This window comes from Streptopelia decaocto, assembly GCF_964273445.1.
Source record: "Streptopelia decaocto genome assembly, chromosome: 22".
NCBI lineage: Eukaryota > Metazoa > Chordata > Aves > Columbiformes > Columbidae > Streptopelia > Streptopelia decaocto.
In genome coordinates this window covers 5,794,209-5,821,486 of record NC_138677.1, presented here as the reverse complement: position 1 = coordinate 5,821,486, position 27,278 = coordinate 5,794,209, and the positions used below count along the sequence as shown (strand labels likewise).

Sequence of the window (27,278 nt, the reverse complement as noted above, 5' to 3'; positions counted from 1 at the left end):
GGGGGGCAGGAGCCGAGCAGCTCCAATCCCCGTGAAAAGACACCCACAACAGCCAGGTTTCATCAAGCCTTAAGTTTTTCTTCCTGCGTAACCGCTGGTTTTGCTCAGTTAACGCATTTATCTGGGCGTGCAGGAGGCTCCAGGACAAAAGGGCCCCGCTCAGCCCCAGCCGCCTTCGCTCAGGGTGTCAGACCGGGCTCCATAAGCAGCGACACTTCAGCCCGTCTCATGTCACCAACCAGCCCTGCCCGCCCCCCTGTCCCGACCCTCAAGGTGACAGGAGCCCAGGGCAGAAAAGCTGAAGGTCCCAAGTGCCCCCCGGCCCCAGAGCACCCGGGGGAAACAGAAAAGAGGCCACAGCGGCTGTAGTGCAGTTAGTTTAATTGACACAGTGCCTGTCAGCAGCACGTTGCACCGGGGCAGCGGGACGGGGTCACCGCTCCGCTCGCAAACCAGGCTGGAGTTTGTCTTTCTTACCACTGTAAACAAACAGCTGATCTACCTGTAAACACCATTGTACACCCATTGCGATGTACAGCCACTGCGATGTACACCCACTGCGATGTACAGCGCACACACGCCGTCCTCACATGATCTGAAACAGCCCTGCGTGGCGTTTCCCCTCCGATTCCGGGTTACAATGATTCGGGTTATCGTTCTATCTGTCCCTACACAAATAGTTCAGATCCACTGTGACAATGAAACACGACAGTTACACACGGCACTAACACACACACACACACAAACCACCGCTGCTACAGCTACAGCGAGTTCAGGAGGCTGAGAAACTATTCACATCTTGCACAGGAGAAAAAGCAACAGCTACTGGGGGAGAGATCACCAAGACTCCAGTCCGTGGGGTTATCTGTTCTGCCTCCAAGGGCTCCTTCGCCCCCGAGCACACAATTGCGTGACGTGGCGCTGGTACCTGTGCTTGATGCCAAGTCTACACGGGCCGTGTCTTTGAGTGCTTTGCAGCCTCAGGGATCCATTTTCAAACAAGAAACCCAAGCGGTTCCACTGCGAGGGGTCGGCACCTGAGACAACAGTCCGCACGGCAGCCGAGCCGCGTCCTCAGCGATGCTCCGGAAACAAGAGGTGGAAGGACCCCGGCTGCTGGGCTGGGTTTGCCTGGGATAGAGCGCGCAGGGGCAGTTACGGGAGCATCTCGGCTCCACGGAGGAAAGGAACAACCTCCACGGCAAGGACAAGGTGCGTCCCCGTCACCAGTGGGCAGAGAATCACTGTGTGATGAGTGAGGCCAAGTCCTGCCCCTCACAGCGGCTCCTCAAGCCCTGGATGGAGTTCAAAAAGCGGAATCTCTGCACAGGATGAGACGTTGTTTTCGTCAGATTAAACCCCGGCAGGTGCGGCAGCCTCGGAGGCAGGAGAACAACACCGCGGATCAGCCGCTGCCCACTGCTCGGAATTTGTTTAATCAGAGGCAGAGACACAGGATCCACATGGAAAACCTTCTGGAAACATAAATCCCCTCCCGAGCAGCGCAGCCTTTTCTCCATGTGCTTGTACACCCGCTCAGCGCCAGCTGCATCTCACGCTGCCCCGATAACCCTGCGGGGGAATCCACAACACGACAGCTACACTATTACACACACAGACACTTCATGCTCTTAGTATCTTCAGTGCTAAACTTACGGGAACGAAACGTTTTCTTTGATCCAGTGTCACTCGTTACCCGGGAATGTCAAAGCTCTTGGCTCTGAAACGCCCCGGGCACACTCGGGGGTGCTGCAATAAGTTATTTTTGCTATGGGAGGGTTACATGCAAGTCGGACACACGGGGAGGGCCCGGCCGGAGCACACGGCGCCGAACGGCGCTCGAGGGGAGCGTCCTCAGTCGTCAAACCGCCCCTCGCGGATGGTGTCGAAGGAGAAAGGGAGGAACTTGAACCCAGTGCCAGTGTAGAACTTGTTCTGGAACTCGATCCTGCAAGAGAGGGAAGAGCGATCGGTCACTAAAGCGGCAGCTCTCGGGTACGAGCGAGCAATTAGCAAGAACTCCATTAACAGCGTGATTATTGACTACAACGAATTGAAGCTTTAAAAAGTGGTATAACAACGTAGCATATCTTTTGGCACAGAGCCCCTATTTGTGTTTGTTTCTGCAGCGGAGCAGAACTGTCCAGATATCCCATTCCCATGGGCAATAAAAGGCCAACGAAGATAAAACGAACTCCCTGACTGCAGCAGCACCTCGGAGCCGCTATAAGATCTCGTTTTCCTATAAGATCTCATTTTCCTATAGGATCTCATTACCAAAGCTCACACTTTAGTTTGCACGACGCCCCGTGGTGTGACGCTGTGCTCAGAGCTCCTCATCAGCCACTTCTGTTTATTTACTTCGGTATGTTTGCTTGACCCCACATGACAAGTTCTGCCCGGCCAGAGCCGTGCCCGGGCTCTGCAGCCGCACGTTAACCTCGCCTGTTTGCCCGCTTCCCCACTAAACCCCGCTTAAAACCAGAACTATGTGGAGAACTGGCCAATGGGCAGCACAGCCAAATAGGGAAGGAAAAGATAAGAATCCTGTGATTCACAGTGAAAACAAGCGCCGAGCCTCGTGAGAAACACTTTCCACTGCGTGATCCAGCGAAAAGGTTAAAAAAAAGCCACGAAGCGACAGCAAATTGTCGAGCGATTCAACACAACGCAGGAGAAGTGTTTTTGTGAAGCACAAAAAGGCCAGACTTGAATGATGGTGATTATTTCTTCCCAAATGGGGGATCCCAGCAAACTGCAGAGCTGCTGGTGTCCAGCTGCCAGATAAAGTGATTTCCCAACAGAGGCGCGAGGGAAACATCCCAAAAAGTAATGGAACACCCAAAGCAGCCCAGCTTGGTGCCCAGATTTGCCGCCTGTTCACCCAGACCCAGATTCCCGCGGTGAATCCTGGAGTGAGTGGGATTTTCCGCGGGGGAGGTCGCGCTCCGTTTTTTCAGGAACCCTGATAATCTCCACAAGTATCTGGTGACTAAGGGGCTGCTCTGTAGGGAACAGGAGGCAGCGGGCTGGCTGTGAGTCACACACAACCCATGTACATGACACTCTAACCCTGCTGGTGAAGCGTTCCAGCTGGCCTGACATCTAGAAGCTCCTTTTGGACACAACTGGATGCCCGAAACTCAGGGAGAGGCTGTTAGAAAGGGAACTAGTGAAAAGTGTGTTTAACCAGATAAAACAAGGCTTCAGCATTTTGTGTGGGGTTTTATTTCTGCACTTTTCTACTGGAACACCCAGAATCCAAGGTCCTTTTTTTGGTAGGAGACACCACTGTTTCCAGCATCACATGCACCAGCTCTATCGCTCAACTTTGCTCCGTCTCCCATCAGCGATCAAGTTCTGCAGGAGAATTTACTCGACAGTTGTAAATAAACAGACTGGAAAGCGTTCTGGCAGTCAGCACCAAAGAAAAACCCACTCTTCAGCTTTTTTTCTGTATTAATAATTAGCTGAAGCATTCGCTGGACTGCACTCAAGGGGATTTTCCAGCCGCACAGGCTGGAAAATGAGGCGGCTCCCGTGGGAAGCAACCGCAGGGACCCCAACTTCTATTTACTACAAGTGCAAATTCCTGCTGGTATTTATATTCTCAATGACTTGTGCCAACACCCGGGGTCGAGAGAACCCCTCACAGCCCGAAAGCCATCGGGGTGTTTGTGTACGGGTTGTTATATCACTTTTTTTCCCCAAAAAGGGGAGCAGCTTCACACGCGGCGCCGTGGGTCATTCCATCCCGCGTTTACAGCACGTTTGCCTTGTAGAGCAGCAGCGTGTTCCTGCGGTCGTGCCAAACGCGAGCTCTGCCTCGTCACCTTTACCAAGGAGAACAGAATTGCGGCGAGCGGGGCTGCACGGCTCCCAACGTGCCCCTCAAAACGCAGCATCCCCCTCGGGCAGCAGGGAACAGCGCTTCCCATTCTAAACCAGGCCTAAAACCGAGCCTAAAATACCGCTTTCCACAGGAAAACAGCTCCGCTGAAACCGCGTCCCCGCGTCAACTCGTGGTGTTGAGACCCTGCCAGTCGCAAACTTCTCCTTTTGGGCAAAGTCTGCTGCAAGAGCTTTGGAAAGGAGAAGTTGATTGAATCTAAACGTTCACGTCAAACTACGTTACTGAAAAGCAAACAGGTAAAATATTTCAGAGGAGCGATGTTCCGGTGAAGGGATTTAACGGCGCGATGTGGGGTACGGCACACGCGCCTGTGCATTGGGCAACACTCGGAGCCCTTCCCCCCAAAACCACCCACCTGCTGAAAGAATGCACGATTTTGGAAAAAACAAAGCACAAAACGATTCTTCCTCATTTGGGACTGAGGGGCAGAGCACATGGAACAATTTGTGCTCTTTTCCCCCCTATCAGCAAGACAAACGCTAAATTCCTCCTCCTTTCCAGGAAGGCTGGTCCACCCACACCTCCGGGATTCCTCGTAGGTGACTCGTCTCCCACAGCCAGAAAATCCCATCTGCTCAGCTTGTTTTTAACCCCCCCAAAAAGGGAACACCGCCCGTTGGAAACATCCTGATCCAGAAACAAAAAGGAATGTCAACAGCATGTTCTTCTGGAGAACCGCAGGTGCTTTCCTCTCCGCTGTGATAACGAAAATCCACCAAACCCCACAAGAATCTCAGCGGGTTATTTGCAGCCTCAATTATGACCTTCAACCTGCTTGTCGGGCCCTAAGCTTGAGCAGATTTTCTCTTAGAGAAAGTAGATTAAACTTTTACAGCTTTGGAACATGTATTTAGGGAAAATACGGCTTCACGAAGAGCTCGGTGCCCTGCACAGCACCAGTGATCCCATTTCAGCCACATGCATCTCCCCTTAACGCATTTCCAGCCGATTCTTTAATCGCCCTTTAGAGATCTCCTGGCAAAGTGAAGAGGCGCCTCCTGGCCCAACCGCAGGCTCCAGTTCACACCTGTTCCAGGTGCTCTGAGCCGCAACCACAAGTGCGGTTTGTGGATATTAAGACAGGTATCTCCGGAAAAACGCGCTTTCTTATCTGAGCCCATCCCTTTGGCTAAAAAGTGAGAAAACACGGAGCCTGCCAAGAAGCAAAGCCGCTCAGAGCTGTTTGTGTGCTGAGCTGGGAAACGCGCCACGCGGCGCCGCGGGCGGAGAGCAAAGCTCTGGAAATCCACTAATTCACAAGCAGCCGCGGATCAGAAAACCCCACGCAGGGAGTTGTGCTCGTTCCCCGCTCCCCTCGGGCCGCTCGAGGGTTCGCAAGCTCCTTCCTCCCGCTGATGCAACCGGGTGGTGGTGACGGCGGGACGGGGAAACACCCGCCGGCCGAGCAGCAAGTTCTCAAGTGGCCGGGGTGAGGATTTCTAGGCTGAGCGCCAGGACAAACAGCGGCAGAGTCCCGCGGCCATTTGCAGCGGCCGCCCCCCCACGGCTCCTGGGCACAAGATGGCCACAGTCCTAAAGCCCTTGGAGAAGCTCCACTCGAGCTACAAACACCCAGGAACGCGTGGACGCTCCACTCTGCACCCACAGAGGGCAAAAGGACGAACTTTTCCTTCCCCAGGCAGGGGAGAAGTGAACAAAGTCTGGTTTTATTTCCTTTTTTTAAGGCACTGGCTTCCTTTTTCACTTAGAGAGGAATTTTTAAAAAGCACTCACAGCCTTTTCCTCCCACTTACGCAACAAAATACTCCCTGTGAACTTCATGGGACTTCGCTTCCTTGTCCTGATCTAGCAGGAAAGATAATACACAGCAGCAACCAGAACGGTCCAGAGGACAGTTAGGCCTGGAGTTAGTTAGGCCTGGAGTGGACTTAGTTAGGGCTGGAGAACCCCAGGTGAGCAAAACCCACTCCCACATCGCTCCTTTGATCCCATCAGAGAATCTGAAGTGGAACAATGAGCTCTCTTAAATATCAGAGAAAGCTCTCAGACACTTTCCATACTTGGGTGCAGAGAAAGCGATGAGCGCTCTAGTAATTCCTTCTTTGCTGGCTCCCTGCATACACAGGGGCCTCAGAATCCCAGGAAAGGGGCCACAAAAGCATCTTCCAATAAGCAAGACCAGCAAGAAATGGATGTTACTCCACAGCACCCCAACGGGAAGGGAAGAAAAGCCGCCCCTGTTCAGCAAGGTCTTACGAAGACGAGCAAGACCACACAGAGGAAACTGCACTCACGAAGGAAAACAAACTTCAGAACCAGGTAACAGACCAAAGGAGAGAACAAAATGTCACAGAATCACAGAATAGTTCGGGTTGGAAGGGACGTCCTGCTGGAAGCCACGAGCGCGCTCGCCTATCTTGCACAGCCTTTCCGTCCCGCTGCTCACAAAGCTTTGGTGCAACTTGGTTTTAAGTAGAGAGCAGTTTCTCTCCACAATCTTTATGCACTCGATCAGGTGAGTCGCCAGAAGTGACTGAAACCTCTGACCCTTTGGAAGACGTTTTGCTGTCAGAGCACACCCACTGTTGCACTTTTAGATGCTTTAGGTAGATCTGTGGTACTCCCGCACCTCTGAGCATTGCTGACCTGGGCTCAGCACCATCCACTACTCTAATTTCATAGCCTTAGCTTTCCTGTGTAAGGGTCAATACAGTTTTTAGAAGATGGATTAGTGCGTAGCCCAGGGAACATCAATTATCTTGCTATGAAGAGCTTTGGAGCTTCTGCACATTCCAATAACTCACCAGTGCAAGCGAAGAGCGTGGAGAAAAGCTGACAGCCCCTCCATGACCAGCAGAATCGCAACCGTCAGGGTAGCAAAAGCAGCAAATATGAAGAAGAGGCCAAAGCCCCCGCCCAGGCTCCTGACGCTGAGGCCAACGTGGATCACCATGGTCCAGAGCACCTCTGAGAGCTCTGCGGGAGAAAAGGGCTCCTTTCAAACACTCAGAGAGAACTGAGGGTTGCTACAGTTTACTCATAAAGCAAAAACTACAATAAAGCAAATTCCCACTATAATGAGGTGGGAAACAAGAGGGACAACATCAGGATGTTGCCTCCAACAGGGAAAGTCGTTGCTCGGCAGCTCTTTGCTTTATTCAGTGCTTGGAACTCCATCCCCCCTTCAGCAGAGCGCTGTGCAAAGAGACGCTGGTGTTTCCCATTAACGACTCCCAGCTAATGCAGACACAGCTCCGTCCTTCTCCGGCAGCGCTTGACAACAGAGCTCCCAGAGGCTCAATTCCTGCCGTTCGCCTGCCCAGAGCCATCAGACACGTGGATATATGATAATAAATCTCAATATATGTCTGTATTATAGGTGTTTTCTATTATATTATTATATATTATAATAAAGCTCAAATCCAGGAGGAAAACTCACGGGCGTGGGCCAAGCTGAGAGCCCAGAGCCTGAGGTAGGACGCGGTGTTGGAGATGCAGCCCAGGCAATACTCGATGGTGTGGATCGCCTGGTACACCACGGTGTCGCCAAAGTCGAACTGCAAAGAGAAGAGAGAACATGAAGGGGCCCACGAGCGGCGCCGGCTGGGAGGGTTGGCTGACGGGGCACAACGAGCACACGGGCTGGTGCTAGTACCAAGGACACGGTGTTTGGAGTTAAACACCGAGGCGGTCTTCTCCTGGTTTGCCACGTCGCTTTTAGAAATGAGATATTCTCTTGTTCTGCTGGGTTTGCAAAACGGCAGCTCGACTGTTAGTGTTTGCACCTTCTAGCCTGTGCAAGTCGAGAGATTGCAAATTCAGCCACGGGCTTTGCCAGGAAAAGACTGCTCAGCAACAACGTGGTATTCACACGAGTTCACCGGTAAATTGTCTGCACCTCTATGAAAAAGGAGACAGAATCCCAAGTCGATACTGCGTATGGACCTTTGCTACGGGATCGGCAAGAACGTTTTGCAAGATGTGAACTTGCCTCCTTCCGAAAGCAAAAACACCGCCCAAAGCAGCCCTGAAAAAGGCCCATCTGTGCACCGTTCCCTGGCGAAGTCTCTGTGTCCTGGTCGTTTTGTTTAAATAATAAAGAACTTATAAGGAAGTGGGACGGTTGCTTATTCTGCAGCTTGGGAAAGCATTCCCTACATTTTGCATTTAATCCATGCTCCAGGGATTGCTCATATTTAAGTGAACACGATGTTTTAAATAAATCAAGTGAGTAACGCTCTAAGCACGCACAGAAAGCTATTTATAGCCTTATTCCTCCCCTAGTGCACCCAGGGCAAGGAATATTTCAAACAATTGCATTAAATTAACTGTCAAAAGCCTAATTCTTTCTCCACAGAGCTTGAGCTGCAAAGCTCTTCACTAAAGCCCGTCCCGCGACCAGCGCGACCTCCCGCACACGCGATGAGTATTGAAACCGTGACCATTTACAGCCATGCGCAGCTGCTGGAGATGGAGACAGTTCCCACTTTGGGGAGAATCAGCAGGGCTGCGTTTCTACAAATGAGCAGTTTCTCAGAACACAGCTCCTCTTTTACAAAGAGATACTGGTTAGAGTTCTTGAACTGGTTTGGCTGTATTTGCTGACCGGCAACAACCAGTATTGTCCTTAAAATTGGGATAAAACCAGCTTTAAACAGTTTGTCGCCGTTCAGAATTACCCAAGACACAACATAAGGCAAGTGGGACTTCTTCAGAAACTTCAAAGCAAAAACCTTCCAGTTTCAGCCTTCCAGCTTCACAGTTTTGCAGGTAAACTAAGAAAGGTCTGCAGACGGGGGACAGACAAACAAGCTGTATAGATGAAGTAATTAAAGGTCTGTTAATGAGCATGTAGGTATGAAGAATTAAAAATGGCCTGCGACATGTAAAGAGCTCAATCTTTTGGAAAACAAGATGCCATGAGACGTTTGATTCAGCATGTGTTTGACACCGATGGGGAATGGGCCGGGTACACGTGAAGGCAAAGCCGCTGTTTCTTACCACCTCATCCTCCGTAGGCTTGAAAACATAAGTTTACATTTAGTGCGGTGTCTTGATCAACATTAATCATGAACACATTCAATTATTCCCTCCGAAACACGACGCGGTAAAGCAAGAACACACCACATGTGCTACAGAGGCGAGAAACTGCTGGAGAATTAAGAGGCACCGGAATATTCCCATATTACATAAGATTAGCTCCTTTCTCCTCTCTACCAGACAGAAGGTAAAGTAACTAATATTACTCCTAACAGTTAAAATGAATATATAAGCAAGATTTCACTGCTGCAGAAATACAGCCCTTGGGTTTGGCTGACTCTGGAGCACAAATACACTGCACGTCAGCCAGAGCATGAGGTGCACGTGCCACCCGCAGCCCCTAAATCGACGGCTCTTTGTAATGGGGACAAACAGAGCCACATTTCCCTTTATATGCCATTTACACTGCTTTTTCTGGAGCCCTTGGGAATGACCAAGAGACAGTCTGTACGAAAACTGCGATGGAAACACTCCACTGAAAACGTTGCTATTTCAAGAGCTCAGAAATTGGTAAATACATTTAAACCCCCCTGTCAATAGGTTCTGCGTTGCCCCGAGAGCGAGGACGGTCAGCGCTCACCTCTTCCCCCTCCTCGGAGTGGGTGGATAACTGGTCGTGCTGAATGATCTCGGCGTCCTCCTCGGTCGGCCCGTTGCCCACGCGGATCCCGCCGAAGTTGTGCGTTCCCTAACACGGGTGGAGAAAACAAAGAGCAAAGTGTCGTTGGGGTTTTGCCTCCAGAGCGCGTGTTGCTTAAAGATCCACGTGCAGCAGCAGCTCACAGAAGAAAACCAAATATTAAGTGGTAAGGCCCAGGTTAAGCCAGCTGTACAACTCTAATTCCCAGCTTGGATGGGAAAGTGCTGATTCCTGCTAGGGCTGGGGAAAAAAAGTCTGTCTGAGTGAATGCTTGATGCATTTCTACAAGGTAACGGCAAGCCCAAGGAAAATTAAAGGCACGTTTCTCAAGAGGACATTTGCTGGCACAACAGAGCAAAGGGTTGTTTTGCTGGCCAAGCGCTGCCCCAGCACTGCTGCTGCAAACGAAACGAGTCACAGCGTGGTGACCCAAAGCAGAACGGATGGACACAAATACACACAACATGCTTGCTCCCCACCAAGTCAGGCTTTCCCTTGCTTGCAAATTCCACCTCGTGCCAGGCGTTTGCTCTGACACTCCAGACCTGACACCCGCCTGCAATCCACTGCACTCCAAACAGAAGAGAATAACCCACAAAGCTGAGACTTTGATGGTCAGGAGCTCCTCTCACTTGACAACTGTACCCACTGCAGTTAATATTTCATTTACATCAGGCTTCCTCCTCTAGACCCTCTTACCACCAAGAAAGGATACACAGACCTGTTGGGCATTATATAAGCAGAGCTTATATGCCATGTAAATGCATATTAGACAACAAAAGCCTGACTTGCACATGGTTATATTTGGATTTCTGTTCAGCCAGCGGCTCTGAGCGCTGGACAGCAGGATTTTCATCTCCCTCCGGATGCTCTGAACACAGAAAATGCTCACAACTGACTCAAGGAACTACAAATTAAAACCTGTGAGTCTGACCCACCTGGAGAGGCCAATGGAAACGCCACAGATGGAAAGAAAAGGCCCCGTATTCAGCTTTAGCACCGTACGGGTGTCATCTGTGACGTGGAACGTGAACAGGCTAACTCGACACATCCAGACGTTGTGAATTTAGGGATGACTATGCAAACCAAGGAGGTTTAAGACCCAGCGACCCGTCTGCTGTCACAGCTCATCGCTCTGCCATTCCACTGGAACGGCTGCTCCACGGTGCACAGAATCACACAGAACCCCAGAGTGTCAGGGGTGGAAGGGCCCTGGAAAGCTCATCCAGTGCAATCCCCCCATGGAGCAGGAACACCCAGATGAGGTTACACAGGAAGGTGTCCAGGCGGGTTGGAATGTCTGCAGAGAAGGAGACTCCACAACCCCCTGGGCAGCCTGGGCCAGGCTCTGCCACCCTCACCAGGAACAAGTTTCTTCTCAAATTCAAGTGGAACCTTTGTGTTCCAGTTTCAACCCATTCCTCCTTGTCCTATCATTGGTTGTCACCGAGAAGAGCCTGGCTCCATCCTCCTGACACTCACCCTTTAGATATCTGTGAACATGAACGAGTCCCCCCTCAGTGTCCTCTTGTCCAGCTCCAGAGCCCCAGCTCCCTCAGCCTTTCCTCACCCGGGAGATGCTCCACTCCCTCCAGCATCTTGGTGGCTGCGCTGGACTCTCTCCAGCAGTTCCCTGTCCTGCTGGAACTGAGGGGCCACAACTGGACACAAGATTCCAGGTGTGGTCTCCCCAGGGCAGAGCAGAGGGGCAGGAGAACCTCTCTGACCTACTGACCCCCCCTTCTAACCCAGCCCAGGTACCATTGGCTTCCTGGCCACAAGGGCCCAGTGCTGGCTCATGGTCACCCTGCTGTCCCCAGGACACTCAGTGATTTCTGAGATGAAGTTGCTGGGAGGCCGTCACATAAACATGATGCTTGGGAACACGTAATGCAAACAGAAATGCTTCACTGAGAAGAATCCTTCGACAAATACGCAAGAAAAGTTAAAAAGGGGAACTTAACCTGGGGGGCTGTGCTGGGAAGGTACTTTTCGTGCTGCTCGGCAGGTTTGATTTCAGCAGCACTCCTGCAAAGAAGTGTCTCTGCATTCTGTGCACACATAACTATTCTCCTTCAGCCTGGTAGTTCTTCCCAAATGTATCAACTTTGCTGAACTTTCCTCTTTCCAAGAGAAAGTGGGTATTTTTCACCCTAAAGGTGCAGTTGTCATTCACTTAGGAAATTCAGACACATTCCACGCTCTCTCGATAATTAGATAGAAAGCCAACTCCCATCTTTAAATCCACCGGGTGGTTTTATGTGTCAATCCACTCACTGTCGCAGGCGCTGCTGCCTCTAGTGCCTGCTCGTTCGGGACTGTGCTGACCTGGGCCTCCACGGGCTGCCCTTCCTGATAGTGAATGGAAGAGAAAGAAAGGGAGGAGGAAGAAAACAAAAAGAGAAAGGGAGACGGATGGAGGGGACATGGGAGGATGGAGGATGGTCAGAGAAGGGAGAGGGAGTGTCTTTAACTGAACTGATCTTCGACTCACTCAACATCCCACAAGCCGTCTGCCAGACATGCAGGGAGAATTTTCAATATCCTCAGTGCACGTGTGCCAGGTTCCTGCATTTTTATATCAAGACACTACACGGTACACTTGGAAACCTTGAAGAGCACCCCAGAAGGCAACGTCTCACATAATAACTGCGTCAGGCTATTTTTTTCCTTTTATCTGTTCTTTTTTACCATCCAAACCGCTTTACCAAAGATAGCTGGAAGGTCTGCCAGCCAATTCAGCTTAAATCTCTGCTTCTACATCGTCAGCCTGGTGAAGGCACAGAAGTGCATCCAGCAACCTGTAGGACTGAAGGCTGACAAAGCCCAAGCCAGTTTCTATTCACCACCAACATAAAGGGTTTTTGAAAGCAGGTTTGATGCTGGATGCAGATCTGAGAAGCAGGCAGGCAATACTTTGCCTCCAGTAAAACCCACCTGCCTTTCATGCCCAGAATATGCACAAAAGAACATGTTTTACAGGTCACAATGCAGCGTGAACCTACGTATCCAAGATTAAGGTGGAAAAAATAATGTTTCAACCGTAATTCATTTTCATATTGCATATAGAAGAGGTAGTCACCCACCAAGTGCTTTCTCCTTAAGTACTGATGGCGAAGGACCAGGGGTTTCGCTACCAGCATCCAGGGCACACACAGAAACGCCACCACCACAAGGAAGCACTGGAGCCCTTTCTGGAAAAGAAACGAGTCTCAGATGATTCAGTGGCAGCTTCACGCTTGATTTCACAATTAGAAGGTCAATTAAAGACTCTAATATCGTAAAGCATCTCTGAGCTTATTCTAGCAAAAGCACGTACCTGCCCTTTATAGAGCATCTTATTACTGGGGTCACTATAGGAGAACAGAAACATGTTGATAAAGTGGATTAAAAGGCTTGGTGCATCCTTTGAGGTGTGAGCATCGTAGGCTGTCCACTTGTAGAAAATGAGGATAACAAGGTATCCGAACAGTGATGACATGAAAATCATTTCTGGAATAAATCCAAGGTATATGTTCAGTGGCTTCTTAAAATAGCTACAGGAAAAAAGAACAAAGGAGAGGTTATCATTACATTTGGTCAGCATCAGGCATATGTAGGGCAAAAAATGTTAGTGATTTGCAGAGCATCTTTGGAACAAAACTGCAGGGGCTGAGCTCTTAAAAAACAGCTGGGAGTTAAACACATTAACTATCTGACATGGATAGTTCTGCATACACAGACAAACAACTTCAATCAGAAATTAAAGTCTGATAAGGCTCCCGCATCTTAAACTAATAATACATTACACACAAAGGAGTTTTCCCCCAAAGAGAAAAACAGAGCAAAGCGCTTACATGTGGTTGAGAAGACTCAATGCGACACCAAAGAGCATGTGGATAATGCCGAGAATCACCGACATTTTCATCTTAAAGGAATTGAGAAAGGCCAGTTTATTGCTGGCTATGTTCCAAATCTGCGAAGAACAAGACTGAGTCAGCCAAAAGAAAACCAGAAGAGAAGGAAGATGTTCACTGTAAGCGCAACAGCGTTCACCACCCAGGAAGGATCAGGCTGTAAGAGCAGGTGTTTTCCAAAGATGGGTTTGTCATGCGGATATCTTTTGGGGAAATGAGCAGACAACCTTTTCTGCTAGGAACGCTGTCCTACAGCAACTGACCCTGCCAGCAGAGCGGGAATCCAACCTTGCTGGTCTTTACGGCAGACAAAAGCTGCAGGAAAAAGGGGCTGTGTCCTTGAGAAAAGAAATTATTATCCATTTAGATAAACAATTGCACACGGCTCCGATTTTCTGCACTTCCTCTTTAGTGCGGAACACACGCGAGCTCTGTGTCAAACACTAAGCAGGGTTGTTGGTGTAGGCAGATGCAAAATGACACATGACTTGGAAAATCACCTTTCCAAGACTGAATGAAAAAACTCGCTAACTAACTTCCCCATAGTAAAAACGTAACTTCAAAAAGTGATTTGCAAATCTAACCAGATTTGATTAAAATGCTGCAGGTTAGAGAGGGTGGAAAAGAAGCCTTTAATGGACCTGAGGACACGTCTCTCTATCCTGAATCTAATGTCTCAGTAGGAAATTAGGTAATTTTATCGTTCAGGAGCATTTCCAACACTGATAAAGAGCTTGCTAAGGAAGGGCTGGGCGGTGGAAATCGTTCACAGTGAACTGGACAGGCACTTTTCTTTCTGTTGACAAAGAGGGTGTTCATGAAGGACGGCAAAGGAAGGAAGAGCCCTTACCGGGTCAATGCCAAAGGGGTAGGGTCCGCCGAACACCCCAGGAACCGCGGGGTTCAGCTGCAGCAGGGGAGTGCGCTCCAGCAAAGCGTCTCTGTTTGGGTGTAAGGAGATCACACAAACATTAACACCAGCAGTTCTGTCCTCTCCCCGTAAATCTAACAACATTCTTCCCTGGGAGAGCAAGGAATATCTCAAAGTGAGAGAACTTTAAGGTTCCTGTGTGGTCCTAGATATTTTCCAGATGAATAATAAACGAGCAAGAAAGATGCAGGGACAGCAATCTTGCTCTGTCTGTGAGGAGAAAGGCGCTAAACTGCATCTTTACAAGTTTTCTGGGAAAAAAAGAAAAGCTCCTTTGAAACTTGATGGGTATTTACACCCTGCTTCCAATTCTACCTGAGACTGAGTTCAGAGGTTTTTCTTCTCCTGAGCTGGGAGGACGATGGGGAAAGATCAGTCACCTGCTTATCCCTGTCACTCTTTATGGGGTTACCAACTATTTACTCACGTCCAGTTGGCTTTTGTGAACATCGGCCGGACGCTCCATGATGAACCGAACATATTAAGAGACTTGGAGAAGCAATCGTTGTAGATGAGGCCTGTGTACGTGGAGAACAGTCCCATCAGCAGAATGATGTATCGACCACTAAAAATCATGTTGAACATCTAGCATAAAACAAAATGAATGTTCTGTGAGAAAAAGGAAGGTCTCTCAAAGAGGAAACAGTGAAATCAGTTGGTTGCAGGACAAACAATAATCGGCCATATGGACTAAAAGCCCAAAATCTCTGCTTCCCCACGATGGGGATTAAAGGTGCAAGAAGCAAAAATGAATCTGCATACAGAGGATAATGAGGCGGCGTGCCTGCCCGCAGAGGACCTGGGATTAACTGGGAGGACAAATTGCACCCAGCTGGCAGCGTTTGTTTGGAACTGACCCTGTTCAGCCTTCTCCACACTCTGGCAATGGGTCTTAATTCACCTCCTGTCAGCCTGAGCCCTGCGCAAGCAAAACCCACCTACATCAGCAAAGGAGAATAATCTTGGAGATACGATATATATGTACAGAAAATGGGAGTTTTGCAGTGACTGAATCCCTTTATGATCTAATCATGGGTGATTTGTTTGCAACAGCTTATCTACACTAGATAAACAACTTCCTTCAAGCGACTGAAAGGAATCATTTCCTACGAATATCCAAAAGGAAAACCAAAGGAACTCACTACTGTTATGAAATTATGCTGCTCAGTCTCTGGTCTGCAGGCTTCACGCTCTGCGTGCTCCACAAATCTCAGATGTAAGGAGCGATGGGCATTGTCAACTCAAGGGCGGAAGGATGTGAGTAAACCAAGCCGCAACCCTTTGTTTGAAAGGCAAAGCTCAGCACGACCTGTCGCTTTACCTCGTTGTCACTCTTCTGTGACAGGATACGACTCTCCCGAAGCACCATCCAGACAGCGATCAGAGTCATCAGGATTCCGTGGCCGAAGTCTCCAAACATCACAGCAAACAGAAACGGGAAGGTAATGATCGTATATGGTGCTGGAAGAGAAGAGATCACACCCCTAGTGCACTTGTTTGAGTAAGCCCAGATTTACTACGGCACAATTAAAGCAATTTAGCAATATAACCCCCAAGCTCTGCTTCTGAGAGGTCCTGAGTACTCCAGTAGAAGTTTTCATGCAGGACAGCACAATGAAAAACCGAGATAAACGTCTTGGACTTTTGTAAGTATGAATGTACCTGGATTTATTTCCCGATACGTTCCAATGCCAAAAGCATCAACAATGTTTTGAAAGCCACAGGTGAACTTGTTCGTTTTGTTATATGTCGGTGGGGTCTGATTGGTTTGCATCCTGTTTAAAATGGACGGGACAGTGGATCCGCTGTGCTCCTGTTAATTAATTAAAAAAACCAAGAGTAAAACTCTCGTTAGCGTTTGGAAAACTACAATCCGGCGTTTTTGTAGTGTGCTTGCACGATGACAAATGCATTGAACAGCTGAGGAAGGCGGCCGAGCTCCCACTGCGCTCCACTCTGCACAGCGGGAGGAGAAGCACTTGTAGCGAGGATGAACATTGTCTGATTAGGACAGACGAGAAAACTTGTGCAAGAGTTTGTTTGTGTTTTTAAAACAGCAAATGAAAGGACTTCAAGACACCCAGCTCTGTTATCTATCTGCGCAGAGCTTGTTCACGCCCTGGATGGTGCCTTTCAATATGTTCCACTAAATAACTGAACAGCGGGAGTACCAAGCACAGCGAGGCTCACTGAGTGTACCAAGGGACTCAAACACAGGAAAATGCCTTATGATTACAGCATCTTCCTGAACTTAAAGCTTTACACAATGTATTTGTTACAAAGTTCATCTATAAGCCGTGATCCCGCATGTTAAATAAACTGTCCCCAGTGAGGGCTGATTCGAACGTGGTTTTTAGAGAACGGCAGTTGGGAAAAATCAATGAATGTGTGCAGTGTGTGCTGGCAGCTGATGTTCTGCGGGAGCTGCAGCACGGCAGTTACTCACAGTGCCTCTCCTGAGAGCAAACTGGATAGAATCGAGGTCAGCAACAGGGCACCAGACTTCAGCAATCAAGCACTTCTGCGTGACGTCGATGTTGCACAGGTTGAGGGTATGGTAGATAGCCTTCATCTTGCGCACCTTGATGAACCACACACGGATATTTTTAGCGGCTGCCTGCAAAACCCTTTGGCGATGATCCTCGGTTTGGTTCAACACCTTTCACAGGGAAGAAGGATAAAGATGAGGCAAAATCCTCAGCCGGAACTCGCAGGATACAGAAGTGCACAGTGAAACTGGGCTGAGCAGCAAGACAAGACAACCAGCAAGGCAGCTGGAGATATTGAGAAGGTCTTTCCTCAGCTCCTGTTCTCCAGCTGAACCCCCCAGGTCCCTCAGCCGCCCCCATCACACTTGTGCTCCATCCCAAGCACAAAACTGCCACGTGTCTGTAATACACACTTTAGCCTGTATTAACTAGCTCTGCTATGAGGTTTTAAAGCTTCTTCCCAGGGAAACTCTTTCACTACTTTCCTCCTTCAATCCCAAGGTCAGTGGGTATTTCAAACAATGAACTGTTCAGAGATCACAGGGAACATTTTTCCTCCGCCCAGGTTAACAGAGCAGAGTTCTACAAGTGCGGTGAGCGCGGCCTTCAGGAAACACAATCAAAGTTTCTACTGAAAGGAAAAGGAGAAAGTGTTTTTTTCCACCGAGGGTGTTTTCCAACTGGAACATAACTTCATTCGGGCCAAGTCAGATCTCCAGGCTGGAAAGTCTCAGACTCAAGGGGAAGTGAGGACACAGGGCACATGCAGCTCTGAATCCTCCCACTGAAACTGCTGCTGAGTTCTTGTCTACTTTACAATTGCTAAACAGCTGCACTACACAACTCCCAGCTTGAGACAGTTTCTGTATCAAATAAGCAGTCCAAATGCAACCGTTTCTCCTTCTCGTTTCTGAACCTTTTATTATTTTATCCTGTCTCAAATCCCTTACATTTTCCTGCATTATAACATCCTGCCTTTCTCCCTTTCAGTGTTCTCAGCCAGTAGATTTGTGTGCTGGTCACTTTATACCAACACTCAGGCTGCTGCACAAGAGATCAGTTTAAAGCAGAAGCTCCGCAGGGCAGCACAAGGTGAAAACAGGGAGAAAGGCAGGGAAAAAAGGTTAAATTAAAGTTACCATTGCTACATCACCTTGGAAATAGGTCTAGATGTTCTCAGAGTTCTTGAGGACGAAGCAGGCAATTATAAAACATGGTATCCCCTTACACACGCGTATTCCCCTCTGCTCCCTGGTGTGCAGTGTTCTGTTGTACGTACGTGCATTATAATTAAACTCTTGTTTTAATAGGGCCCAAAGAAGTTTTCAACTGTATTATCAAAGAAAAAAGGGCATTGACCCCAGTTATTTTACCATCTGAAGATCATCAATTCTGGTGTTGACACCAGAAGCCATTTCCTTCCGCTCCTGTGGCGTTTCTGGGCACGGGTAGAGGGAGGCGCGGAATCTGAAAGACACGCAAGGCACCTCAGTAACAGAGACAGAAAGGAGATAAATCGGGGAAACAGAACGGCTGAGCCTGAACACAGAAATCAACCAAGCAGCACCTTAAGAGCAGTTTCTGCTCAGCAAAGAGTGCCAAGCAGAGTTTCAGTATTTAAATTAACTGTGGTTTAGGCCAAAACAGAAGCCGAATTCTTAAGAAAATGGAAGTGGGGGAGCACGGTCTGTTCCCGCACCGGCGGTGTCTCAAAGGCGCTGTCACAAAGCTGACGAGCTGCCCGGCCTGTGGCGCTGCTATCACACCAGCACAGACACCGCTGGAAGTGGCGACTGTTGGTCTCCCCTGGGACAATCTCTCTCATTATTCTGTCTAAGGGTTCAACACTTGAACACCCTTGTTTTTAGGCGTTCTCTAGCAAAGCAGTCGCCCACTTTGAGCATCACAGGCTTGGGGAGTGGCTAGTGTGACTGTAAAATATGTTTCAACTACTTATGGTATGTTTTATTTGCTACCAAAAGATGTACTCCTACAGTCACTCTGAAATAAGGAGCTGAAAAATATCCATATTCAGTCAAGTTGTTCCAAATACGTGAGAGAGCTGCCCAGCTGTAAGACTTTCATACCCTTCACAGATCTTCTTGACTCTGTTCTTCAGCTGGTCGCCTTGGAAAAAGATGATAAACACAGACTTGTGCACATAATCCCCCTAGAACAGAAGAAAGGCTGCACTGTAATAGCTCAGCTATTTACAGAAATTAGTATAATAACAAATTATAACACAGTTCTACCTTTCTTTCCTCTGAATCTGTCCATACAGAGCTCACATCTGCACAGTGAGTCAAGAATGTACCTTAACACTGAAACAGTCATAGGGAAAGCAATTTTCTTCATCTTAGTATAGAATATCCCTACCGTATTTGTGTTTACTGAAGAAAATGTTCTAATTATCTATTCTATGTAACACAAGAAACGGGGAAAACCCGGGGAGATCTCTAAAAGAACAGAGATGCAATGAAATATTGATCAGCGCTTGCTGCATTCAGCTCACCCACAGGATCCAGCAAGAAGCTAAACAAGTGAATGAACAGAAGACGAAGTGGAGTTTAACAACTTTAATTCTCCAGAGAGGCCAACGGCACATTCCTTGTACAGCTGTTTTCATGCCGGGAGCCAGGTCCCCTTTCCTGCGTTTGTTGACAAGTTATTGTTCGACCTTACTGAGGAAATTTTAACATAATGTTTCAAGAATAATTACACTAGGTGTAACCTTAGTTTAAGGAAGTGTTGCACCATAAGAACAAAGTCTCTCCTAGTAGACATAGTTCTACAGGTCAACTACCAGCAGTTGGTGGGACTAGAAACAAAGAGGCAATTACTGAGTTTAAACTCTTCTGTCTTTGTTCCAGTGCAGCCAACACACAGACTTTACTTTTACTGGTTATAAGTTCCCAAAGTTCGGGCATTAATCTGAGCAAAGAGGACACTGAATGTAAAACAGGCCCCGTCACAACATTGACTATTTTTATCTGTAATAAAGGCAATTCTCAGGTGGATGTTTAGCAAGTTCGCAGTAAATGAGCTACAGATGTGATACACTGCTCACACCCAAAGCCTCTTTCAAGGAAGATCACAACTTGCACTTGTAATTTATGCCAGAGAAGCAACTACGCCCTCCTGCAGTCCAAATTTGGAGCTGTTTTTCCCCCTTTCAACAGCATTCATTATCCCTCCTGCTGTTTTTGTTCTAATAAAACAGGAAAACATTTGTCACTAAAGCCTCGGAGGCTGCAAGGATGCTCTGCGAAGGGATGCAATGCAAACGTTTTCCTGCATGGAGCATATTGAGACAGAGGCTTAGATCTATAAGCAAAATTGTTTTACACATCTGAGAGTTCTGCTGCTGTAAACAATAGTTCCTTTTACCGTCACAGGGTCCTCCAGGGGGTTTTCAATCTCTGCCTGACGCAGGAACACGTTCCCTCGGCACACTCGCCACAGCATGCGCTCGAACATGGGGATGCGCTCGCGGTTGATCACGCCGGCCACAAACCTGCCGAGGGGACACAATCAATGTCAGTTCTGCACCTCTGAGAACACACGGCTTAACACCCAAACCACCCGCGGCAGCTGGAGTTTAGCATCAGATCTGGGTTTCAAATCAGTTCTTCAAGCAAAATGGAAGGTCCTCTAAACACACAGAGATGAAAACACAACAAACACAACTTCACCAGAGCACAAACTTTGCGTTTCACAGCATGAAATCATCTACGAAAAAACACCAAAACCACAAACCTCTGGTTAAAGGAGAAAGAAATGCATTTAGACATACAGTTTCTATGCCTGCCAGTCTTCATTTCAATAGGTTCCTGGTAGGTTACATGGCAAGGATTAGAGCAGTCACGGCTGCCACTGACCGTGTTCTAGGCATGTGCTTCAGAAGAGCTCACTGCTTCAAACCCTACGTCCAGATAAAGAATTACACACGCAAAGACAGCCTGGAAGCAGCTAATAAAGACGATATAGGACTATAAGGATTTTTCAGAGTATTCATCACTAGTTTCAACAAAGCTGTGAGAGCTCAGAATGTCTGCAAGAGCAACCAGGGCAGATTGAAAAGGAACAAACTAGTAAAATTTGATTGTGCGGAGAGAAACGCGCCAAGCGCAACTATGTCCCAGGAAATGTAGGTACCCAGGACAAAGCCAGAGCCCAACAGCTGGTTTTAGGATCAGCCTTAGTGGGCCAGTCTGGAAGGTTCCGCGACTGCGCTCAAATTGTGGCAGATTCCACAGGTTGAACGAGGTGGCAACTCTAAAACCGGACAAATAAAAGCACAGTTACCCGAGTCGCAGCGGGGCGCCTCTTCCCATCTCGCTCGGTTCCAGGAGTGAAGAGGATTCCTCCAACAGGTCTGGATCCGCCATCTGCTGATGATGCAATTCAGCCTGAATTCACAAATCAATTAATATCTAATGAAACTAGTTAGTGGCATGCAGGGGATGAGGAACCAGGAGATAGTTCGGGGAGACAAAAAAAGGAAGAAAGAAAAACAAAAGAACGAATATAAGACAGGAGAAAGGAGAACTAGATGATAGAAAGACAGCAAGAATCACACAAGGAAGGAGAAAAACAAGAGGAATATGGAATGGCTCAGCAAAGCTTCCATACAAGAAGGGTTGCTGCGGCAGAACAACGGGGCTGTGGGGTATAAAAGTCTGAAGAAAGGCAGAATTAAAAAAAAAATATCAAGTTTTAAATACAAGAGATGTTCCCAAGAACCACGGCACACAGCAGAGTGACACAGCTCACCCCCATCCTTCCCTCGACCTTTAAACGGGGAAAAAGCCAAAGTAGACGCTGATTCCCTCTTGCGCTACTTGTGCGTTTTCTGAGCATTCAAGATGCGAGAAGCCCCCGGCACCCTCGGGTGCAAAGGGAACACCTGCTCCTTTGGCATTACCTGACGATAGTCAGAGCGCAATCAATTCCAGGTGACTCGCCACATCCGCGCAGACACGGGCAGAGTCAGCAACAAACCCTGCACGTACCGGCTGGTAATTTCCTGCACTGGCTTTACAAAGTTCTCCTTCCAGGACAAACACACGGCACTTCCAGCTTCAAAACAAGGCTTGTTTTTTTTTTTTTAAATTAAACCTATTCATTCTTCAAGATATTGATGCTTATTCACCGCATGTATTATTGCCAGACACATAGGTTGCGTTGCTTAAGGAAATCTGAAGCTGCTCCTCCTTTTTGGCTACCCAGGCATTACAAGAGGACACAGATTTATATTGTCCTTTAACCAATTTGCAGGCTCAAATTCTTGGCAATACAGCTTGTAAGTGTCAGCAGTTCAAGGCAGGGAGGATGCTCAAGTCAATTCACAAACTATGAGTGACTCATTTGTTATAAGATTGAACAGGAATTCAGAATTGAGAGGCTATGTGGAAATGAAAGAGCTATCCAGCCACAACGCAGAAAAACAAGACTCTAGGAAAGACTCTGAATAAGAGTTTTCAGCAGCAGTGAGTGAAATCTGAGATATTGTGAAGTATTTCTTACTACACCAGGTCATTCAGGATTGGAAAACCCAAGGGTTTGCTTGCCAGCAATTAGAATGCAGATCTTTCATTATTAAACATTTTCAAATTGCTCATTGTTCACCCAGATCAGCACCTTCAATCTCGAGGCCTGAAAAAAGGTTCGTTTTCCCTCCTGTTGATTACAGTTCTGCCTGGAATGGCTCTGGATGGCCGCACCGAACACCATACAATTCAAACCCCTTCCAGTTTACCAACAGAATACAAATCAATTTGCACAAGAACTGAATGGGATTCATTCCACCATCTAACTTATCAACCCAGAGCCCAGACAGAAACGACAGACGCAAAACAAACAGAAGAAAGCGATGGTGAGAAGAGTCAGAGGAAGGAGAGGCGGGGACTGCATGCCATTAACCATTACTTTTCCAGTCTTCTTTTGCGCTCACACTCTAGGCAAAACTTTCAGAGCAATCTCTCCAGCTCATACCGTTCTTCATAAGCAAAGACAAGAAGACTGAGAAAAGGAGCATAATCATCAAAATGGTGCATTGAAACAAGAAATGGCTACTCGGACTAGAACGGTCAGAACAAGAACAAATGAAAGAATTTTGCCATCCTCCCTCCCCCAGCGCAGAAACTCCCAAGAGCAAATGCCGAGTGTGAAGAATTTTGGAGAGTGAAGCCATTTCTTGTGCAATTTATTACTATGAATAACACAATCTTAACCACGGGTTATTGAAGTCTTCAAGTGTTGAAGGTACAGGGCAAATGACAGCATGAAGAAATGAAGCGTTCCCCACTTTGGGATAATCACAGGCTGTGCAGGGATCAAAAGTCCTGGACTAGTTGGGATGTTTGCTGTGTGAACTGCCAGCGGTACCTGGGGTGGGTTAGAAGGGGTGGTCAGTAGGTCAGAGAGGTTCTCCTGCCCCTCTGCTCTGCCCTGGGGAGACCACACCTGGAATATTGTGTCCAGCTGTGGCCCCTCAGTTCCAGCAGGACAGGGAACTGCTGGAGAGAGTCCAGCGCAGCCACCAAGATGCTGGAGGGAGTGGAGCATCTCCCGTGTGAGGAAAGGCTGAGGGAGCTGGGGCGCTGGAGCTGGACAAGAGGACACTGAGGGGTGACCTCATTCATGTTCACAGATATCTAAAGGGTGAGTGTCAGGAGGATGGAGCCAGGCTCTTCTCAGTGACAACCAGTGATAGGACAAAGGGTAATGGGTTCAAACTGGAACACAAGAGGTTCCACTTAAATTTGAGAAGAAACTTCTTCATGGTGAGGGTGGCAGAGCCTGGCCCAGGCTGTCCAGGGGGGTTGTGGAGTCTCCTTCTGTGCAGACATTCCAACCCGCCTGGACACCTTCCTGTGGAACCTCATCTGGGTGTTCCTGCTCCATGGGGGGATTGCACTGGATGAGCTTTCCAGGGCCCTTCAACCCCTGACATTCTGTGAACTGAAACAATTTTAAATTCTCAACACTTATGTCTTACTGGACTTCACACAGGAGCTGTCCAGTTTGCTTTTACATACAGCAGGACATTTTATTTGTTGTATTTTATTGTTACTGTTACCAAACAGGAGCAGGAACAAATCTAAACTTTCTGTGGTGGTTCTTTTAAGACTGACGTGAGTTCTTTTCTGTGGGTGACCTGACACGGACTGTTTAGAAAATTGATTTTGATCTTTAAATTTAGCATGCAAATTTAAATTTTACTTGAAGAGAAGCAGAGAGGATGGTAATTAATTTTAAAAGTGCACAACTTGAGCTGCACCAGGTTTTACTCAACACTCAGAACAGGCGGGCAGTGGCACCTTAACGCAGCTGAGTAATAGATTATCAGGTTAACGCTGTTTGTCCACGGAATAGGTGAACGTTCAACACTCGAAGACAACTTTTTTTTGTATTGAAACCAACCCCGTGACCCATCAACCCATCCCACAAGCAGCAGTGTCTATGTCACGAGTAACTACGACTCGTGTTGGCACGGGAACAACCGTAACGCCTGAACCGTGCCAAAAAAAACACAACCAAACCGTTGGATAAAGCGTCTGAAGTTTGCAGGAGCCCAGCTCCACTTGATCGCAGCCTCTCTAAAGGCCACAAGTTGTATTGGTTGAGAACTCTTTGATCAAACCCTTGGATTAGAGGAAACAGGACATGTACTCAGCAAAAACACACAGGAGCTCTTTGAGAAAACTCAAAGATGCCGAAGCTTTACAAAGGGTTGTGTCTTCTCCCACGCAGACTTTCTGTCTGTATCATGAACAACATCGGAGCTCTGCTTAGGTCCAGTGAGAGAGCTGCCGGTTGCTGGCCAAGACGCTATTTGCCAAAATGCTGAAGATTTTAAATGGCAGATTTGGCTCCAGAACTCACCCCTGAAGAAATCAGGGTTTGATCAAAGGCTCAAATAAATAATTAATCTATTACTTCAACAGACTTTGGCTTGTGACCCTAACGAGTAACATCCACGTGACATCTCAAAGGCGGAAGAGAAATTCAGCTGGATCGTGATTCCTCCGTGTGAGGCATTTTTATCTGCATATGTACCAAAGAAACTCTTACCCACCGATGCAAATGCTCGCCGTAGCACCAAAGTTTTGTCTCTTCATGTGCTTTAAAAACTACTAATATCTTAATTATCTTACGCAGTTCAGAGAAAAAAACATCGCTTCACTAAAACAAACCCAAACCAACATCATAAAAGGTAAATCATGTGTACTGCATGAAAAATGGAAAATCATTTGAGAAGCTTTCTTTGAAAAAAAAAAGCATAAAAATGACCCCGTTGTCCCAATGAGCAACTAAAAATATATTTGAGAATAGAAGTGGTAATTTGTAGGAGAAGAACCAGCTCCCCAAGTGTTAACCCGCCCCCGGTATTCTGACCTCATCGAAAAACTGCTGAGTTTTACGCAGTATAAATTTTAATTCCGTCAGCTCCAAGAAGTTTCTCTTCAGAGCTTCCTGGTTCGTGTTGATTTCCTTCAGCTCATTTTCAATTTTCTCAAAGTTTGCCTGGAAGATGGGAAAAGGAGAAGGAAAAAGGACTTAAAGCAATTCCATAAATAGGTGCTAAGTCTATTAAAACAGGAATGTAGGCAAGATGTTGCACGTTGTCACACCATTTGCATACAACTCCTGCTACAGTAAACAGATCTGGATTTGTTACATTCTCTTCAGGCAACATGAAACTTTTCACACTCAGCCAGTCTTTTATAGAGTAGATACATACGGCGTTCTTCAAATCATTAAAACCATTATAAACTTTACAACAGGCCCATCGTAAACCAGGCAGTTCCAACAGGTTTTAACTCATTTAAATGGGTGACATTCCTCTTAAATACTTTCACTTCTAGCTGTCAAACAATGGTTGTGAATCAAAACCAAACTGAGTGAGGCTGGTAGAGCTGCAGTCCAAGTGACAGCTGGGGACTATGGTTAAGGCACATCTGCCACTAAATTCAATGGGTATCAACCAACGGAGCTAATTTCCCCTATTTTCATCTAGAGTCAAATACTGCTTGAGTCTTAACACACATCATTACCTCCAAGTCAATCATGTCACGTGGGAAAGGCACCTCTGGGTTTTCACCAGTGTCCGTGATAGGAATATTTGCCTTTTTAATCTCCTTCTCCACAAACCCTGGAGAGACAACGCTGTTAATATTAACTAAAAGGGCAGTTCAGTGTTAAACTGTCACCATAACCTCCACCCAGCCCGATCAGCAGCTGTGAATTCTTTCACCTCCCCTTCCAGGATCCTCTTTTTTGGTTAAAGCTCTTCCAAGCGGGAAGTGAATCCCTGGAGGGGATTCCCGTGGCACAGAGGGCAGCACTCACCACTCTCACCACCAGCACTTTGTGTTCTAATCCAGCCCTGCTGAATCCCAGGGCGGTTTGGGTTGGAGGGATCTCTGTAGATGCCCAGCCCTGCTCACGCAGGGTCACAGAGCAGATCACACAGGATCCCAGGGGGTTTGAATGTCCCAGAGAAGGAGACTCCACACCCGCTCTGGGCAGCCTGGGCCAGGCTCTGGCACCGCAAAGGGAAGAAGTTTCTCCTGGTGTGCAGATGGAGCCTCCTGTGTTTCAGTCTGTGCCCGTTGCCCCTCACCCTGGCGCTGGGCACCACTGAGCAGAGTCTGGTCCATCCTCTGACACCCACCCTGAGATACTGATCCATTGATCACATCCCTCTCAGCTTCTCTTCTCCAGCTCCTCACGTTCAGGTGGAACCTCCTGTGTTCCAATTCGCGCCCATCACAGGTTTAACCCGCATTGATTTTTTCCCCTAAAATCTACAGAGCTGGAGCCATCCCGAGCCTTAGAGAGAAACGTACTGAGCTTTCGGTCCATCTCCTCGCACCTCCGCACTTCGTTAACGAATTTTCGCTGGAACACGTTCACGTCCGGGTTCAGCTGCAGAAAAACACGTTTCCTCAGCGACACCCCCGGCAGCGGCCCGGGTGTCACCGGGACCCCCCGGGCCTTTTCCCCAGCGACACCCCCGGCAGCGGCCCGGGTGTCACCGGGACCCCCCGGGCCCTTTCCCCGGCGACCCCGCACAGCCCCGGCGGGGCCGCGGCCGGTACCGGGGGTTGGGTTCGCTCCGCGGGGACTCACGTCTCGGAACTGGACCTTCCCCAGCTCGCCCAGCTCGCTGACACAGCAGTACGCGGCCTCGGACTGCAGGAACAGCTGGGCCAGGGTCATCTCCTCGCTGCGGAACAGCTCCCCCATGGCGGCGACAAACTCTGAGGAGAAGGAGCGTTCGGAGCGTTCGATGCGGCCCCGGCCCCGGCGACACCTGCCGCAGCCCCCGCCGAGCCCGCAGTGCAGCGGCCGCCGCCAGCTGACCCGCTGCGGCTTCCGTCCGTGACGTCACCGCGCACGT

General features: G+C 48.3%; 1 protein-coding gene across 3 annotated transcripts; it reads right to left on the bottom strand.

Annotated features, from left to right (window-relative positions):
• Positions 1-364: 364 nt before the first annotated feature.
• ATP6V0A1 (ATPase H+ transporting V0 subunit a1) lies at positions 365-27,266 on the bottom strand. 3 transcript variants are annotated; one of them, XM_082070711.1, is made up of 20 exons: positions 27,008-27,266; positions 26,725-26,803; positions 25,930-26,027; positions 25,271-25,399; positions 21,176-21,279; positions 20,258-20,384; positions 18,958-19,040; positions 18,244-18,337; positions 16,828-17,040; positions 16,044-16,194; positions 15,703-15,842; positions 14,809-14,966; positions 14,301-14,391; positions 13,391-13,509; positions 12,874-13,090; positions 12,641-12,748; positions 9,495-9,602; positions 7,314-7,431; positions 6,679-6,850; positions 365-1,948 (listed from the first exon to the last, which is right to left on the bottom strand). In XM_082070711.1, exons 1-20 carry the CDS (start codon positions 27,122-27,124, stop codon positions 1,855-1,857), a joined length of 2,520 nt encoding a protein of 839 aa, XP_081926837.1. In that variant the 5' UTR covers positions 27,125-27,266; the 3' UTR covers positions 365-1,854. The 3 variants fall into 3 exon arrangements, with proteins under 3 accessions (XP_081926837.1, XP_081926838.1, XP_081926839.1); XM_082070712.1 differs by having other exon boundaries at positions 21,176-21,261; XM_082070713.1 differs by having other exon boundaries at positions 21,176-21,258.
• Positions 27,267-27,278: the final 12 nt, after the last annotated feature.